Genomic DNA, 19,395 nt, shown 5'->3' on the forward strand with positions numbered 1-19,395 from the left:
TAATAAATTAGTACTACCTATTTTGTTTTTTTGAGACAGAGTCTCGCTGTGTTGCCCGGGCTAGAGTGAGTGCCGTGGCGTCAGCCTAGCTCACAGCAACCTCAAACTCCTGGGCTTAAGCGATTCTACTGCCTCAGCCTCCCGAGTAGCTGGGACTACAGGCATGTGCCACCATGCCTGGCTAATTTTTTCTATATGTATATTTTAGTTGACCAGATAATTTCTTTGTATTTTTAGTAGAGACGGAGTCTCGCTCTTGCTCAGGGTGGTCTTGAACTCCTGACCTCGAGCAATCCACCCGCCTCGGCCTCCCAGAGTGCTAGGATTACAGGCGTGAGCCACTGCGCCCGGCCTACCTATTTTTAATAGTTTCAATCATTACCACAGATCATAAAAAGTATGAAACTGAAAATTAAGTAATAATCTTCTCTTCATGATGCCTACAATACTATAGTGAATAAAGAAAAGACATATTTCCTTTGAGTAAAAATACTTATAAATAAGAATTTTTGATGACATTTCAAACTTTATAACCTTAAATTTTTGTATGACCTAGTTATGGAAAATCAGATTTAGTCATCCAGTAGTCACAAATGTGCATGCATATAAACAAAAACGTCATACAATACTTATTGGGTTCACTTTTGATGTACTGGTACATATACCTATTTTACTTCATTTTTTAAAAATGGTTTTTACCTAATGATACTAATGTGATTTCACAACCCATTGATGAATCACAACCCACAGTTTAAAACACAAGATATTATTTGTTTCCATATCTGTTTACTAAAGAATAAGCTCCTTGAAGAGCTATGATTTACTTAGCTTTGTTTCCTTGGTACCCAGCTTAGTATCTAGCACAAAGTAGTTAAGACAAAATTTAGCATATATACCTTTCTTTCATATTTGATACACACATATAATATCTGTATTTATCTCAATTTTCCTAAATTCACAAAAGGATACGCATAAGACTTTTTAGTGCTTTGGGTGTCTTGTATATTTTTACTATCCATAAGTTTATTAAATCTTGCTATGAGCTCCAAGATAACAGAAAGCAGATGTCTCATTTTCTACAGACATTACTGATTGTCTACAATATGTCTGACATTTTATTATACACTATATAATTATCACCATGTTTAATCTCATAACAGAAATTGGTATTATAGCCCTCATCTTATAAACAAAGAACCTCAACTTTAGAGAGATTACATGATATGCCCCCAAATCACACTGCTAACGTACAGTGGGATCCAGGATTCAGACCAGCAGCTTTCTTACTTCAACTGTGCAACACTGCCACCCAGCACAAAGACACTGGCTTACTACAGCCAGTCTGGGTTCTACGTAATTAATAACAATGAAAAAATTAGCCAAGGTTATTATCAAAGGATAAGCACAAATTAATTAAATAAGCTTAAGGATAATATTTCCATCACTATGTTTCCTACCTTAACCAGATGACCAAAAACAAAGTTGGTAAGTCAAGAATCAGTTAGGGCAAAATTTACCATGGAGAGACCTGATCCAATAACCTGAGCAAGCCATATGCTGACTCTGTCAATCCATTGTTATTTGACAATTTTACATGCTACAAAGTAGAAGCAATTTTTCCCCCCCAAAGCTAAGCAGCAGCAGCAAATTTTTGAGATGTGCTTCTTAGGATAAAGATTGGGGCAGGGGGCAGAAATACAGGAATAAAGCTAGAATTAAAACTTCAAGAAAGGGAATAAAAAAAAGTCAAGAGGTTGAACAACGGAAGAATGCAGCAAAGTAAGAAAAGAGCAGCAAGAAACAACTTATCAGACAGACATGAGCATTTTTGCTGAAGATGAAATCTCATTTCCTGAAGAAAATGTACCATCTCATATTTCCAAGAAAAATATGGAGAATTCACAGGTATCAGTAAGTAAAATGAATCTTATTATTGATAATTTCTTACTAAGGGGTTGGGAAGAAACAGTATAAATCCTGGCATAACTACTAAAGAGACAGATGACATTTTTTGATATGAGACATGACAGAGCCTTAGAAGACTGAAACACATTCATCACTAACCAATTTTTGTTTAGGAAGTGAGCATGCACATAGAATACCGCAGAACATCAGCTACAGGGACTGACGGTCCTGACTTCAAATCTTGGCTCTGCCACTTAAAAATTATGTGGTCTTGGGCAAATCATTTAACCTTTTGAACCTAGTTTTCTCACCTGTTAAAGGGGAGAAATACTACCTACTCAATAATTGTTGGGAGGATCAGACTATGCAGTACATAAAATGTATCAAACCCAGTCAGGGCCATTGTCTCCTGAGAGGTGAATGGGGCCTTGGGAAGTGGTGGGACACAGCAGCACTGCACCCAATACATAGGGTTGGTTTTTGCCTAATAAAAATAGCTATTATTATTAATATTAATAATTACATCTTGAAAAACCTGAATCACATCACTAGCACTTTTTAAAACCTAGAAGAAACAAGGGTTTTAGAGATGGGGCAACATGGGACAGCAGAAAGCATATACTCTGAAGTCAAGCGAATCCTGGTGTTTAAATTCTGGCTCCATCACTTACTAGCTGTGTGGCCTTGGTCAAGTTATTTAACCTATCTAAAACTAAGTCTCTTACCCATAAAAAGGAAATAATACATATACTTCATACATACAGTTGAAAAGATTAAATAAGAAACCTATTTGATTAATAAACCTACAAATAGATTGCATACTTTTCAAAAAACAAGCACAGAAAATAGTAAAAGAATGACAACAAAGAAGGAGGAGGGAACAATAAAATAGAATATAAAAAAAATGCAATAAAGACCAATTCTAACAACTGAAGGTCAGATAAAATCTTTTGTTAAGAGAAAAAAACCTCAGATTAGGTCAATAAACTAATTTTCATTTCTATGCTATCTATAAGTAAAAGAGCTAAAATAAGGGAACTCAAAAAGACTAAAGACAGGCCAGCCACAGTGGCTCATGTCTGTAATCCCAGCACTTTGGAAGGCTTAGGCAGGAGGACAGCTTGAGGCCAGGAGTTCTAGACTACAGTGAGCTATTATTGCACCAATGCACTCCAGCCTGAGTGACAGAGTAAATGCAAATGATAGGAAAAGTTCTACCATGCTAAAATAAACAAAGAGAAAAGAGTCTACAGTAAAATCAGACAAAATTAAAATTAAGGTGAAAGCATTAATAGGACAAAAATGATAATCATCATAATGAAGATACAGTCATCAAGAATCCCATGAACCAAATAACAAGCACAGAAATAAACAGCAAAAACTATGGTAGAGACAAGTTATAACTAAAAGAAACAACGGCAATGAGATACTTTAACACACTTCTTTAACTCCTGGATGGATGAAGTAGATTAAAATAAGTAAAAACATAAAGGATCTAACTAGTAAGTCAAGACCTCAGAAGAAACACTAAAGAACAAAAAATAGAAAAAAGAACAAGGGCTGGGCGCAGTGGCTCACGCCTGTAATCCCAGTACTCTGGGAGGCCGAGGTGGGCGGATCGTTTGAGCTCAAGAGTTCGAGACCAGCCTGAGCAAGAGCAAGACCCCCCCTCCCCCGCCTCTACTAAAAATAGAAAGAAATTATATGGACAGCTAAAAATATATATATAGAAAAAAATTAGCTGGGCATGGTGGCACATGCCTATAGTCCCAGCTACTTGGGAGGCTGAGGCAGTAGGATTGCTTGAGCCCAGGAGTTGGACGTTGCTGTGAGCTAGGCTAACGCCATGGCACTCTAGCCTGGGCAACAGAGTGAGACTCTGTCTCAGAAAAACAAAGAAAAGAAAAGAAAAAAGAACAGAATTGATAAATAAAATCCAAGAGCCAGTTGTTGGAAAAATTAAATAAATATCTTGTTCCCCTAATCAGATATTTAAAATTCAGAAACAGTTTAGTGAAATAAATATAACATAGAGATTAATAAATTTTAAAATGTGATTTAAATAGAGAAATCCTAGGAGAAAAAAAGCAGGTTGTAGAATAAGTCCATACATTATAATCCCATTAACATTCATTCATTTATTTATTAATTTAGAGACAAGGTCCCACTCTGTTGGCCAGACTGGAGTGCAGTGGCCCAATCATGGCTCACTATAACCTCAAACTCCTGGGCTCAAGCGATCAATCCTCTTGCCTCAGCCTCCTGTGTAGCTGGGGCTATAGGCATGCACTACTTTTGGCTAATCTTTAAAAAGTTTCTGTAGAGACAGAGTCTAGCTATGTTGTCCAGGCTGGTCTCGAACTCCTGGGCCCAAGTGATCCTCCTGCCTAGGCCTTCCCAAAGTGCTGGGATTACAGACATGAGTCACTGTGCCCAGCCTATATTACTTTTATAATGGGGTGAGGGGAAAACCCAAAATGACTAAAATATGGAATAGGTTCAAACATGTTTAAGTAATCAAAAAAAGGACAATTTAAGCAAGGCTTGGCACATTTTAAGACAAAATATGTGAGATATATAACTAGATTTGCAGCTAGTTAAACAAATGAAGATTATGAATCTAAGTCAATCTGGAAAGTAATCTATTTCAGCAAACTACAAAGCTCAATTTTTATGTTTGCCCCAGTAGGAACACAATGCATGCTTACTAAAGCTGATTAGCTGGAAAAATATTATATAAAATAACTAGATGTCAACATAGTTTGGACCAAGTTTAGGTACACTTCTGCAATGTTACTGTATTCCTTTCTTCACTCTATTTTCTTTATGTGACTATGTAGCTTATAAAAATTGAATCCATGAAACCTATGCAGAAAAATACTTATAAGGTAAACAGCCAATGCCTAAAAGGAAATATGAAAAATAAGAAGTTGTTAGAAGGATTGTGGGTTATTTTTGTCTTTAAAAGAAAAGCATTTATTGTTATATTTGTAGAGCAAATAAAAATCAAGAGAATTATTACACTTACTACACGGAGGTCTTCGATACGTTTCTCAAGAAGTACAGGTAGACCCTCTGGGAGTGTAGGTACCACCTTGGGCATAACCTGAGAGGTGTAGATTGGCTGGGTGGTGTTTCCATTTTCTCCCCCTGATTCAGATAGGGGGCTACCATCAGAAGCAGCATCCAGTAATCTGTCCAAGTCGAAACCATCTAGCATCTCTAGGGCATTTTCAGCTTCCTGAAATAGTTCATGTTCATTTGTGCTAACAAAAATGGGAAGGTCTGGATCAGCGCTGTTAAGATTTAGGTCCTGGACGTCATTTCCCAGTGCTGCAGCAGCACAGGGGGGTTTATTCAGAGAGGAGGTTGATAAGGTCACTGGGATTTTAGGGTTAGATTCCTTCTTTAATGCATCCTTCTCTTTCTGAAATTTTCTTATCATGGCAGCTATAAGAGAATCTTTATAACGTTTCTTCTTTTTTTCAGACTTGTGTGAATTTAGAGCCACAACTCTGTGAAGAAAACAGCGATCAAATTAGGCTGTGTGATTTCATTTTTTTAAATGATTTTCAGCACTTTAGCTGAAATTAGAATTGCCTAACAACCAACCAAGTTCTCATCAAACATCTTCAAATTGGCTTGTGCTACAAACTGCCAAAGAAATACAAAATCCACTGTCTTTATCTGTGAGCCTTTACTTACTACCATGTAGTCTTCCTAGACCCTAATCTGTCTGCTAATGCCTTTTGATTATTTTTCATTTTCCATTCTAGAAACAGCCGTGTTAGACAATCAGACAGGTACGTATAACTTTCGGTGATAACCTCCCTACAGGAACTATGGGGAAGATCTCAGTTTAGCTACCACTTCCCTCGAAAAAATCTTTTATAAATCCTATGGCCTATGCTTCTAGGTGAACTACAGAATCTAAAAGATCATTAATACCTTGAAGGTAGGTATTTCAGTCTTTGTTATATACCCAAAACTTACAACAGTGCCGTAAAAAAATAAACAGGTACTTAATAAATATTTGCTGAATAAATAAGTTATAAAGTTTGAAAATAAATTCAATAAAAGGCATTATTTGTAGCCTATGTTTCCAAAAAAGTTTACCTGTAAATAATGAACATTTAAGAAAACTATTAGTGATATATACCTTTTTTTTTTTTTTTTTTTTTGAGACAGAGTCTCGCTTTGTTGCCCGGGCTAGAGTGAGTGCCGTGGCGTCAGCCTAGCTCACAGCAACCTCAAACTCCTGGGCTTAAGCAATCCTACTGCCGCAGCCTCCCAAGTAGCTGGGACTACAGGCATGTGCCACCATGCCCGGCTAATTTTTTGCTATATATATTTTTAGTTGGCCAGATAATTTCTTTCTATTTTTAGTAGAGACGGGGTCTCGCTCTTGCTCAGGCTGGTCTCGAACTCCTGACCTCGAGAGATCCACCCGCCTCGGCCTCCCAGAGGGCTAGGATTACAGGCGTGAGCCACCGCGCCCGGCCTATACCTTTTTTTTTTTAAAATGATTTCTTAATGACTCAAGGTCATGATTAATGGCTGTAATCCTATGTTTTGGAGGGGAGAAATACTTCCCTACATCAACTTTCTGGATACTGATAGCCCCAAATTCAAATATACCTCCCTGTTAAGGAGAGGAGGAAAACCTAGCCTCTCACACATGTCCTTCCCTTAGCTCTGTGAAAAAAGCCCTAGAAGTAGAGGCAATCAGTAATTTTTGATTGTATGGTACAAATATTTTATTCTTCTGACATAGGCTTTTGAGAAATTTTACTTGGTTTCTAGCAGCACTACCATTACCTAATGTCACAAGTGTTAAGAACAGCTAAATAAAATCAATGAAATTTTTTATATTACAACAGCCATAAACTATTTATGTATAGGCTACTGTTATTCCTCAATACCCAAGCAGCTACGCTTAGTTTTAGTACCAAAAAAATTAAAAGTTTTTTCAGTAATATCTTTTCAAACTGGTTCTTATTGGTAAAAAGTTGTAATAAACAAAATACTTAATGAACCAATCCATAAATTTGATCTAAAACACCATGAGTCTCTAAGGTGACAAAGCCTTCTGCTTACTAACAAATACTACAATATTATTACAAGTTAAGAGTTATTAATATTCATAAATAGTATATTAAATTAGACCCAGCTAAATTAATTAATTAGTGGTGAATATATCTTTCTAAAAGGAGAGACAGTCACACTGTGACACTAGTTCCCTTATTAGGTTTAATTTAACGTACCCCAGTTGTTTGGGTACTTTTTTCCTTGGCTTCTTCTCCGTTTCCCCTTCCTCTTTCCGCTTCCGCTTCTTCATCTCAATATCATCTTCTTTTATTTTGGGAATCTGCAAAATGATAAAAGAATGCATCATTTATCTAAGTATCAATGCTTTACTCTTTGATGTTAGCAATCCAGGATCCATTTTTCTCAAATGTCAATGTGCATTAGAATTGCTTGTTAAAAATGCAGATTCTTGGGGTCCACAAACACTCTTACCTCTAGTTTTGATTCAGTTATCTGAGGTAGGCCTTATAATTTGCATTTATTTATTATTTTTTAAAAACTTTCCAAGTCTAATGAGAATAATTCGCATTTTTAACAAGAATTTTAGTAATTCTGGTACAAGTCAGTCTTTGGACCACACGTCAAGAAACATTTATCTAAGGACACTATTCCTTTCCCAAATATGGTACATGCAAACTCTATAGAGTTAGTTACAAATTACATCTTAGGAAAAGTAACAGCTATTAAAAATCATTTTCTATAGTAAATCTTAACCTATCCCAGAAACTTAATTTTATACCAGAAACAGATTATTAAACCACATAGGTAGAGAGAAGTTTTTAAAGGAAATATAATTCTACTATGATATAAATACCAATTTTTCCATATCTACATAAGTTTAAAATATATAATTAACCACAGATAGATTCAATAAACAATGGTTTGTATTTTACTTTTCTTTACATTCACAGTTGTGGCACAAGTTAACATTCAAAAAATATATACTATTAATTGAATGTTCTCATTGCAATGTCAGATAAACTCACTTTGGGTGGCTTGTGCTTTTGGTTGTCTGTAATATCTTCTTCTTCAGTATCTGAAGCTTGGCGAAACTGCAGAGTGCCAGTGTTGATATAAAAGCCTCCATATTTTGTTGTCAGAGAAGCAGGAACTAATTCATCATACTAGATTAAAAAAAAATTTTCAGCTATATCCTACTGTCTTTAACTCTATAAATGCCAAAAAAATTCTTTCACCGTGGCAGCATCTTCCTTAAATCCTAACTGCAAAACTGACTACAATGAGGATATTTGTGAAATAAATTTAGAAAAAGTTAACACCTGAAATAAAAATTAGCTCTGATCATTCAGTATATATAAGAAAAAAACTTCTGTAGTAATAAAGCAAATTCTAAATATATCAACTGCTAAGAAAAATTTAAGGATTATGGCTACCATTACTTTTTTTCCTTCCCACTGCTACTATTTTTTTTTTTTTCATTTTTTGAAGGGGTGGGGACTCATGAGGAGGGGTGTTCAGTTGTCTTTTTTGTTGTTGTTGTTGTTGTTGTTGAGACAGAGTCTCACTCAGCCTCTCTGGGTAGAGTGCAGTGGCATCACTGTAACTCACTGCAACCTCCAACTCCTGGGCTCTAAGTGATCCTTCTGCCACAGCCTCCCAGGTAGCTAGGACTACAGGCGCGTGCTGCAATGCCCTGCTGGTTTTTTTTTTTTTTTCTCCTTTCTTTTTGGTAGAGATGGGGTCTCACTCTTACTCAGGCTAGTCTCAAACTTCTGAGCTCAAGCAATCCTCCTCCCTGAGCCTCCCAGAGTGCTAGGATTACAGGTGTGACCCACCACACCCAGCCCACTGCTACTATTCTTAATGACGAGTGGATCTGATGAGAAATTGAAAAAAGTTAAAACAGATGCGTAAGTGTCTCGATAAGGAGCAAATTTCATTTCCCACAACATCAGTATGAAATTTCATTCATAAGGAGATTATAAAGAATGACAAAACTATTTTTTCTGTCTTAGCTCTATGCTTTTAAGTGGAGAAAATTTTTTGAACATTTAAAAGAAAAATAGCACATACATTTTAAAGAGAAGCAGAAAAACAAATGCCCAGTTTGCTAAGCATATACTTGAGGACCTAGAATGAGCCAGGCACTTTGCTTGGAGCAAGGGACACAAATTGTCTAAATCAGATTTATGTCCCCAAAGTCTGGATTTTAAGGTTTATTACTATTATCTCACCTGATGAAGATGGACAAAAAACAAACATTAAATGAAGGTCAATCTTAACCAAATGAAGGTGATCAAAGGGGGAAAGAAAAAAGGAACTACTTATCTAACAGCTAAGAAGTACCTGCTACCTGGGGCCCCCAGAACTCTACTTTTGAGGTTCTTCATATAATCTAGTCTTTAAGAAAGTCAGACTTTTTTTTTTTTTGAGACAGAGTCTTGCTCTGTTGCCCGGACTAGAGTGCCGTGGCATCAGCCTACCTCACAGCAACCTCAAACTCCTGGGCTTAAGCGATCCTCCTGCCTCAGCCTCCCAAGTAGCTGGGACTACAAGCATGCACCACCATGCCCAGCTAATTTTTTTTCTATATATATATTTAGCTGTCCAGATCATTTCAGAAAGTCAGACTTTTAAGGAAAATTCTTTGCCATGGGTGAGGAATGTCTTATACATATCTTACTAGTTACTGTAAGAATATTATGGCAGGGCGCGGTGGCTCACGCCTGTAATCCTAGCACTCTGGGAGGCCAAGGCAGGTGGATCGCTCGAGGTCAGGAGTTCGAGACCAGCCTGAGCAAGAGCGAGACCCCGTCTCTACTAAAAATAGAAAGAAATTATCTGGCCAATTAAAAATATATATAGAAAAAATTAGCTGGCCATGGTGGTGCATGCCTGTAGTCCCAGCTACTCGAGAGGCTGAGGCAGTAGGATCGCTTAAGCCCAGGAGTTTGAGGTTGCTGTGAGCTAGGCTGACGCCACGGCACTCACTCTAGCCCAGGCAACAGAGCGAGACTCTGTCTCAAAAAAAAAAAAAAAAAAAAAGAATATTATGGCTACATACAAAAGTTGTGATTTTAACCTGTATTCTTTTTAATTATATGGAGAATGGAATAGGACAGAGGATCCAGTTTAATCATACTGAATTAAAAAGAAATAAAATGAGTAAAGAAAAAAAGAAAAAAATGAACTATTTTCTTATTGTTCTACTTGATACACTACTATAAAGATCTACAGGTAAGACCTCACAGAAAACGGCCAGTACAGTACAATCTGCAAGTAAAGGAGTAAGGAGTAAAAGATTAAAAGTGAAAAGACTTTGTAGTAATTATTTTGAAAATGTTTAACTGTGATTAAGAAAAATACACCTGTACTCTTTGCTTACGTGTACTTGTACAATGCTTTATATTTCTCAATGCTTCTCCATATAAATTATTTCATTTGGTCCTCATGATACCTTTGTAAGGCAAGAAAGGCAAATATCATTCCCATTTTATAAGTGAAAACCAGGTAAGTACCTCACCAAAGCAATTTTATATGTTTATGGCAAAGTTACTGGCTGCCTCCAACCCATCCAACACACCAAGCAGCTTCTTCGCATGGGAAACATTTATCACCCAGTAAACAGGGCAATTTTGATGTGGTCAAAGTCTATCTTCCCAGGCAATATTTTGCTCAGCTTTCCCTATCAGAACACCCTTCTGGTGAATAAACTCTTCATGAATATTTAATTTAGCCTTTTAAGAATGCGTTATGAGGCAATGGACACTGAACTTGAGAATCAGAAGGCCTGGATTTAGATCCACTGCCAATGACTAGCTATTGTGACCCAGGGCAAATCACTTAACATCAATTTTTCAGGGGTTGTAAAACAAGGACATTACTTCACAAAGTTCTAGTAATATTTTAAAGGGACAACCTAAATAAAAAAGTGTTACTCATGCTTCATATTATTAATAATAAATAAAAACATTTTCAGTCCTTTTACAATTTGGCAGCATAAATGTTAGACTAAAAATAATCTTCAAAAGCATTTATCTTAGGTATTTTTAGTAAGTAGTATATGATTCTGAAAATTAATTAGAAACTGATTATTTTCACTCTGTCAAATAATATACCAACACTGAAAGCTTACTGATAACACAATCAGCTAAAAGAATAAAAAATCATTTTGTTTGCCCATAATTGTTTTATGTCTGAATTATCTCATAAAAATAAGCAAATAATATGTTTAGGGTAACAATACTAAAGTTATTTTGTAAGTCAACCTGCATTTTAGTTCAATTTCCTCTTTTAAAACAGGGACCTACCTTGTCCTACATATGTCAGTAACTAATTATAAACTTACACCTACAAAATTTATCCTTACTAAAAGCAGTAGCTTTCCAATTTTCTTTGCCACAACCCAAGTGGAAAATACATTACACATCAAAACCCAGCACACACATAATAAAAATTATATAATCTACTAGTGATGTACTATGATAGCTCCTATTCTATTAGATTCCATTTTCTTTAAAAATACTGGTCACACTCACTAACTTGATCCATAATCCAATTATGGGTGGCTGCCAGGGTTAGGAGGGAGGGGGGAGCTGATAGGCAGGGCACAGAGGATATTTACAGCAGTGAAACTATTCTGCGTGATACTATAATGGTGGACACATGTCATACATTTGTCCAAACTCACAGAACACCAAGAATGAACCCTAATGTAAGCTATGGACTTTGGTGATAATGATGTGTCACAATGAAAGTTTATCAATTATAACAAATGTACCACTGTGCTACATGACATCAATAGTAGGGGAGGTTGTGCATGCATGGGGGCAGGGTGTACATGGAAACTCTGCACTTGCCATTTAATTTTGCTATGAATCTAAAATGTCTCTAAAAAAATAAAGTTTATTAATTTTTAAAAGCTATTTATCTAACTGTGAATACATGCAATGCCCATTTATATATGGCTGAATTCCTTCTTGGGTTATTTATAAACCAAAATCTACATATAATGCTAACACTGCTATTGATGTTTTATACTTGCTTTATGCTTTTCAGCATGTTCACATTCATTACCTTATTTGAGTCTCAAAATAATTCTGGGGAATATGCAAATCATAGCAGAGAAAACTGGGTGATGCTAAAAGACTAGCTGCTGGTCACATGGTGAATCACAAATGGAGTTAGGACTAGAAAACATTCCACACGCTAACTTACTGGTTGACAACCTTTTTGGTAATAGGAAGGGCTTCCCTACTCCAAAGGGCATCGTCAATATGTTACTTCTACAGACCAGGCTGCCTGGTATGACAAACAAGTTTATGTCAAGACACCAGATATAACTTAGAAGTATGACAAAGTATCCAGTATGTCTCATGCTTAAAGTTCTTCTTATCGCTCTTCTACCTGAATATGCTTTTTATCAACTTTACAAGCAAGCACTGTAGCAACAGGAAAAAGACATACTAATTTATGGGTAGTGTAATAGTAACCTAGTGTCACTTTCTGTGTATCCTAGTAATCACTGCACATTGCAGGGGACATGATAATCCCAGGGATTAGATTACTGATAAGAATGGAAGAACATATACCTTACCTACTGCAAAACATGACTTGCCCTCATTCATCTGCTGTGATCAAAGGACTACTACAGTCCTTAAATGCTCTCCTAAATTCCTCTTTCTTTTATAAGAGGAAAGAGGATTCCTGGGGAAAAGCTGTAGGGCTTGATCAAAACAGGCTGGTGATACAGACTGGCATTCAATATACCACCATTGTAGTTAGGCATGGCAGCAATAAAAAAAAATTAAGTACATTTTAAAGATGTCTACCAGATTAATTTCAAGCCAGTGGCATCAATATTCAAGATAAAGTGGTTCTCATCTTGGAAGTCATTTCAAAACACACCTGCCCAAGTTTGGGAATGTTAATAAAAATTCAAGATGCAAATACTCTTTGACCAATAAGTTCCACAGCTAGAAATTTATCCTACCCATACATTTGCACTCTATAAATATCCTCCATACACATTTACTTAAGATGCTAAATGCACACAGATCCCCAATTATTTGTAAGCATATAAAACTGGAAATAATTTAGATGTACATCAAATGAGATTAAATAAATTTTGCAATTTAAGTATATTCTCTATCAGTCATTAAAAGGAATATATCAATGTGTTAATATGTAAATATCATTAAAATATGTTGTATTTTAACAGAAAAGCAATGTCTAAAATATGACAGGTACTATGATCTTGTGTTAATTTTTAAAAAGGATAATAGGTTGTAGGCTTAATATACATGAAAATTTCTGGCCAACTACAAAAGACACTTATTTGCATTTACCTCCTGGGTGTGAGGCCTTTAAGGTACTTTACTTTCTACTTCATCACTATCTTGTGCTTTATTGTTGCTTTACCATAAACATATATTAATTTTATAATAAGAAAACACCAAAAATAAAACCAGAAAACCCACAAATACCAAAAATCTCTTAAGCAATCTAAACAGACTTCACCTCCAGAAATTCTAATTCAGTAAGTCTGAGTTAAGACAAGTATACCAATATTTTTCATCCCAGATTTTCATCCCTGATTGAGAAGCATTAGTTTAATACATTGGTTTTCAGCATTTGGTTAGAAATTTTTTCCTTTTTCCCTTTTATTAAATTTATTTTTGTTCTCAGTTTGGGTAACGGGTCATGATAGAATCAATGCTAATTACATGTCTGAACATGAGCAACTATTAAAGACCTCAAGGAACTGGAAAGGAGAACGGCACACTGAAAATAATGGTAGAGCACAGGATCAGCAAATTGTGCACTGAGCCGGCCAAACCCAGCCTGCCAGTTTGTTTCCATATAGCCTGCAAGCTAAGAAGGGATCTTACATTTTTCAAATGGTTGAAAAAAATATTAAAAGATTAATATTTTTGTGACACATGAAAATTACATGAAATTTAAATTTCAGAGTCCTTAAGTAAAGTTCATTTTGACACAGCCATACTCATTCATTTACTTATTGTCTATGACAATAGACAATACAGCGCAGAGTTGAGTAGCTGTGACAGAGAACATATGGCCCAGGGGACAAAGTCTACAATATTTACTATGTGGATGTGGCCTTTTACAGAAAAAGTTTGCTAAAACTTGGTCTAGTATAACAGTGTAATAATGACTCGCCACTGACCAACCCAACATAACAGAATTTTAAATCTGCAGTATTCTTTTTTAAAAAAAAACCTTTAAGCAGTTAACATAGCTTTAAAAAGCACAAATAAAAACATTCACTGAACTATTTAACTTACTTCACCCTTGACTTCTACTATCCCAAACAAAGAATTTGCTGCTATATTAAAGATACATTACTTACAGCCTCTGAGTTATCAATAAATGGATCTGTCTCATCATAGCCAAAGCCTATATCAATTAAATCTTGTAGCCGATCCTTCCGGTGTTTACGGGGTTTCCCACCCTGCAAAGAACAGATACGTTAGACTGATTCAGTATTCAAGCTGTTTCCATAAAGTTAAAAAGACCTGTTGGAAGAATTCAAACAATTTTTATATATAATCCCTCCTCCAGGAGGTTGGGTTTAAGTCCCCTGCGCCCATCTTGAGTATAAGTTACACTTAGTGACTTACTTCCAGAGTAGAGTATGAATGGGGATGGGGGTGGGGACAGAGTAACTTTATAGTGGAAAACCTGGCCAACATGACCTCACCAGGTGATCACAGTCAACATCAAAAGGGATAAGTCACGTTGATAGCATGTATCATTGACACGATGTGATAAAAATTGCACTTTATCTCTGTGGTCTTCCTCTCAAAAGCCTATAACACCAGCCTAACCTAATGAGAAAAACATCAGACAAACCCAAACTGAAGGACATACTACGAAAGTAAGTGACCAGTGTTCTTCGAAACTGTCAAGATTATCAAAAACAAAGAAAATCTGAAAACGTGCCACAGTCCAGATGAGCAATAAGGAGAAATAATAACTACATGCAATGTAGTATCCTGGATGAGATTCAGGAACTGGAAAAGGACATTAGGGTAAAAAAACTAGCAACATCCAAATACAGCGTGGAGTTTCATTAATAGTAACGTCCCAGTGTTAGTTCCTTAGTTATAACAAATATTATAAACAGTATGAACGTAAGATGTTCATACTGGGTGAGGATTATGTGGAAACTCTGTATTATCTCAGCAACTTTTCTGAAAATCTAAAACTATTCTTAAAATTATCTTTTAAATGTCATAGAATTATACATATAGACATACATACAAGAAAATGGAATATGAGTACGTGCAAAAACTGGTAAAACCTGAGGTCTATTGTCCAGTTACTTATACTGTGCCAGTGTCAATTTCCTAGTTTGGACAACTGTAAATATGTAAGATATCACCATTGGAGAAGCTGGGTGATGGGCACAAGCAACTTCTCTGTACTGTATTTGTAACTTCTTGTTAGCCTATAATTCTTTTTAAATAAACAGGTTTTTAAAAGTAAAACAACAACAAAACAACACAGTGCAGATTTCATCATTCAGGTCATATCTTACAGAACCTCTGGACTCTAGCTGATTACAATATAAAGAACTCATTATATCGCAGGTACAAAACGTCACATGTATTTCGAAGGTTATGTACAAGCTCATTATTAGGGCACTACTAAAACAAGTATGGTATGTTAGCTTAATCTTCAAGACTCATTTTAGATACTTAAATTTACTCACCCAAATTTAACTAAACTTTCTAAGCATCTTCTAACACACCTCTCTGCCCTATGATGTTTTTGGTGCTGGAGTGGGGAAGAGGATGCTCACAAAGAGGCAGAAAGAGAGAAAACAATTAGTACAAAGGATTCTGCTGACCAATATGCCACCAATGAGCCACAGTGAGCCTTGCAAAAAGCAGAAAGTGCAAGATAGGAATCTCTACCACCTAGTTTGGTTTCAGTTCTCACAGTGCATAGGGCTCAATGTAAAGTGTGATTCTAATGGTTAAACATGGGTAAGTTGTATGCAACATGGCCCTTAAAGACAAACTGCTTCATCTTGTTTCCATGCAAAGAAACAGTGATTTGTCCCAGTGCTTGAGGGGAAAATCAAGTATGTTGGACTTATCAGAGACGTCTCCAACATGGTACAAAGGTAATACTGACTAAATACCATGTTTGTATTACATACTGATGCTAGAAAACCTCATCCTCACATAAGCTATGATTCCACTGTACGCTTTTCAGTGGATAAAACCACACTGTTATTATACCATCACCACCAAGAGAGGCATTATGGTGTGAGATAAAGTAATAGTTTCCATGTTTTTAGATTTTACAAGTTAGGTGAAAGTTTCAAAACAATTCTAGGGACTAACACAGGGTGGCAATGCTTTTATTTTGCTAAATGAAACCATGGAGGGCATAATCTCAGAACGACAATCCCTCTCAAGAAATATTAACACCAATTGGCAACCATAAACAACATGCATACATGTGTATATATACAGATGTAGTATATATACACACACAACATATATGTGTGCTTAGATGCAACATACATGCTACATTGTCTTTATTTTTTTCATTTTGCCAGGTCTGCAAATGGAAACCTTTACATTTGGTTATGGAATTATGGTGAGAATCAGAAGTCAAGGGAAGGGAAGAGATACTTCTAGGATCAGAAGAGGTACTTCTATTGTGAAAAAGTTACACACAAGCAATTAAGTACATGAGGGACGGTTTTACCCTAAAAAGTAAGAGACGGAGGGATCTAAGAAGTATATAAAAAAGAGGACTAGCCCTGCCACATATTAAATATTTTAAAGTTATGGGAGTCAACATAGATATAACAGGAATATAATACAGCATTGTTCAGAAACATACTCTACTATATAAGAATTTGAGGCCAGGCACGGTGGCTCATGCCTGTAATCCTAGCACTCTGGGAGGCAGAAGGATCGATTAAGGTCAGGAGTTCAAGACTAACCTCAGCAAGAGTGAGACCTCGTCTCTACTAAAAATAGAAAGAAATTAGCCGAACAACTAAAAAATATATAGAAAAAATTAGCCAGGCATGGTGGCACATGGCTGTAGTCCCAGCTACTCAGGAGGCTGAGGCAGGAGGATCGCTTGAGCCTACAAGTTTGAGGTTGCTGTGAGCTAGGCTGATGCCACAGCACTCTACCCCAGGCAACAGAGTGAGACTCTGTCTCAAAAAAAAAAAAAAAAAAAAAAAAAAAAGAACTTGAGATTTGAGATGAAAAAGGAAGCATTACAACTCAACAGAGAATGATTAATAAATTAAATAAATGACATTAAAGTAAAATACCAATTTTACTTTAATGTCATTTATTTAATTTATTAATCAAATTACAAACTATTAAATTTTGGAATGATGGAGCAAAAATAGGACTGCTCAAACACTGCTGATAAGAGTATACCAACAAAACCTTTTGGAAAGCAATCTGAATCATCTGCCAAGAGACTCTGCAATACTCTTACATTTTCTTATCTTTATCTTACTTTAACCAATAATTTGGCTAAGTTACGTAGCTTACTTCAAACTACTACTTAGATTCAAAAGTATCTGTTAAGAACTTATGCTATAGAGAGAAATATGTTAAAATTTAAGAATTTAAATATGAAAAGTCCTTGTTCTCAAGGAACTTATGATAATCTCAACAAATTTACTGAGCATTCACCATGTGCCAGCCTTTGTACATTTTATAGTTATACATAAGCAGTTAAGTAAAGAGAGGAGAGGAGACAGATTAAACAAATAGCTACAGTAGCTATAAACAGTAGAAAGGAAAATCACAGGTTGTATGGAGTCCTTTTTAACCAGAGGACCTAATCAAGGCTTTTTGCTAAGACATTGACACCCAGATGAGCACAAGTGGAGTCAAGCACTAATGGAAGCCACTGAAAGGATCAGCACAGGGAGGTAAATGATGAGATTAGTGTTTAACAAAATCCTCTGGCTATTGTATGGGGAATTAACACAGATGGAGAGGAGATCAGTTAGAAAGGAAAAAAAAATGCAGAGAGATTTGCAAGAAAGTCACCAGTTACTGGGGACATAAAATATATATTTAAGTACCAATCATGATCATGATGATGATAGCTACCATTCACCAAGTGCTACCTTTCCAACTTTTTTCTCACCATTTTCCAACGTCAACACTTTGATTCATTTAAACTATCTACCCACTGTCCCCTGAACACACCTGATCACCTTTCCTGGTGCTTTCCCCTTATTTGGAAATCTCTTACTCCTCACTGAATCCTCCCATCCCTCACAGAGCAGCCTAAGTTTTAAATCTTTTCTCCAGGATGCTTTCTAATTAAAATCACAAAGACACTTATCTTTTTCTGCTCTCCTAACATATTTTTTGTCTAGGCATAACTAGCTGCCTATGAGATTTATCTGGGAAAAACTATTAATAAATAACCAGATAGGTTCTGTTGTAATGGGCACAATCAGACACATGCAGAAATGCAAATAATTTTCAGGCAATTATATTTAGGAACATCTATGTCTGGTCAAGGTGACTAGTTTGTTTCCACCGAAAATTATGACTGTTGTTAATAGTTCTGAGCCCATAATCCAATATTACAATAAAATGGTTAGTGCTGTTAAATAAATGTGAATCTTATCAAGAAGAGTAAACAAAATAGTTAAAGCTTTACTTGATCATAATATTAGTCTGACCAAAATGCCTCCCAAAATATGATCTTACAAACAATAAGATCTTTACCAAGCATCAAATTGATTACAGCATCACAATAAAAGTATACATCAATAAGCTATAACATACCCATTCATATAACAGCCATTTAAAACCAGTGTGGTAGAAGAGTATTTATTAGTATAGACAGTAACAAAAGCAGTTTACCAAATGTTATGTAGAGTTAAGGCAGTTCACAGAAAAGGTAGTATCAATGTTCCCCAAGCTTTTGAAAAGGTGCTCAACCTAACTGGTAATCATGGAGACAACATCTAAATAACAAAGATTGTTTTTTCCACTACCATAGGAACAGGATAATCTCATTTATGAAAAACACAACACAACCATATATATCTGTAGATATGTATGAAATATTCAAAGAATACACAACAAGAAGACAAACATGGTTATTATCTGTGGGGAAAGAATATAATTGGAGGCAGTAATGAAGGAAGACTTTGGCTTAACATGTATTATTTGAATTTGTTTTTAATAACATGAATGTATTCATGTATTGCTCAGGTGATTACCAAATTTTTTTAAAGAGCAAGAAAGCACACATGTAATTACATATAAATTTTTTTAAAATCCTGAAAGGATACACATCAAACCATTAAACTAGGCCGGGCGCGGTAGCTCATGCCTGTAATCCTAGCACTCTGGGAGGCCGAGGTGGGTGGATCGTTTGAGCTCAGGAGTTCAAGACCAGCCT

The 19,395-nt window shown here is 35.9% G+C and overlaps 1 protein-coding gene across 4 annotated transcripts in view; it reads right to left on the reverse strand.

The window, feature by feature from the left end:
• UBN2 (ubinuclein 2) overlaps positions 1–19,395 on the reverse strand; it is a 73,296-nt gene that overhangs the window by 41,010 nt on the left and 12,891 nt on the right. For all 4 annotated transcript variants that reach the window (XM_045565309.1, XM_045565311.1, XM_045565308.1 and 1 more), the window contains exons 3-6: positions 14,327–14,428; positions 7,980–8,117; positions 7,170–7,273; positions 4,934–5,420 (exon numbers count right to left, since the gene is read on the reverse strand). In XM_045565309.1, the coding sequence (XP_045421265.1) occupies positions 4,934–5,420; positions 7,170–7,273; positions 7,980–8,117; positions 14,327–14,428 (831 nt within the window). The remainder of the gene's footprint in view (positions 1–4,933; positions 5,421–7,169; positions 7,274–7,979; positions 8,118–14,326; positions 14,429–19,395) is intronic.

Source organism: Lemur catta, chromosome 11, assembly GCF_020740605.2.
Source record: "Lemur catta isolate mLemCat1 chromosome 11, mLemCat1.pri, whole genome shotgun sequence".
Taxonomy (NCBI): Eukaryota; Metazoa; Chordata; class Mammalia; order Primates; family Lemuridae; genus Lemur; species Lemur catta.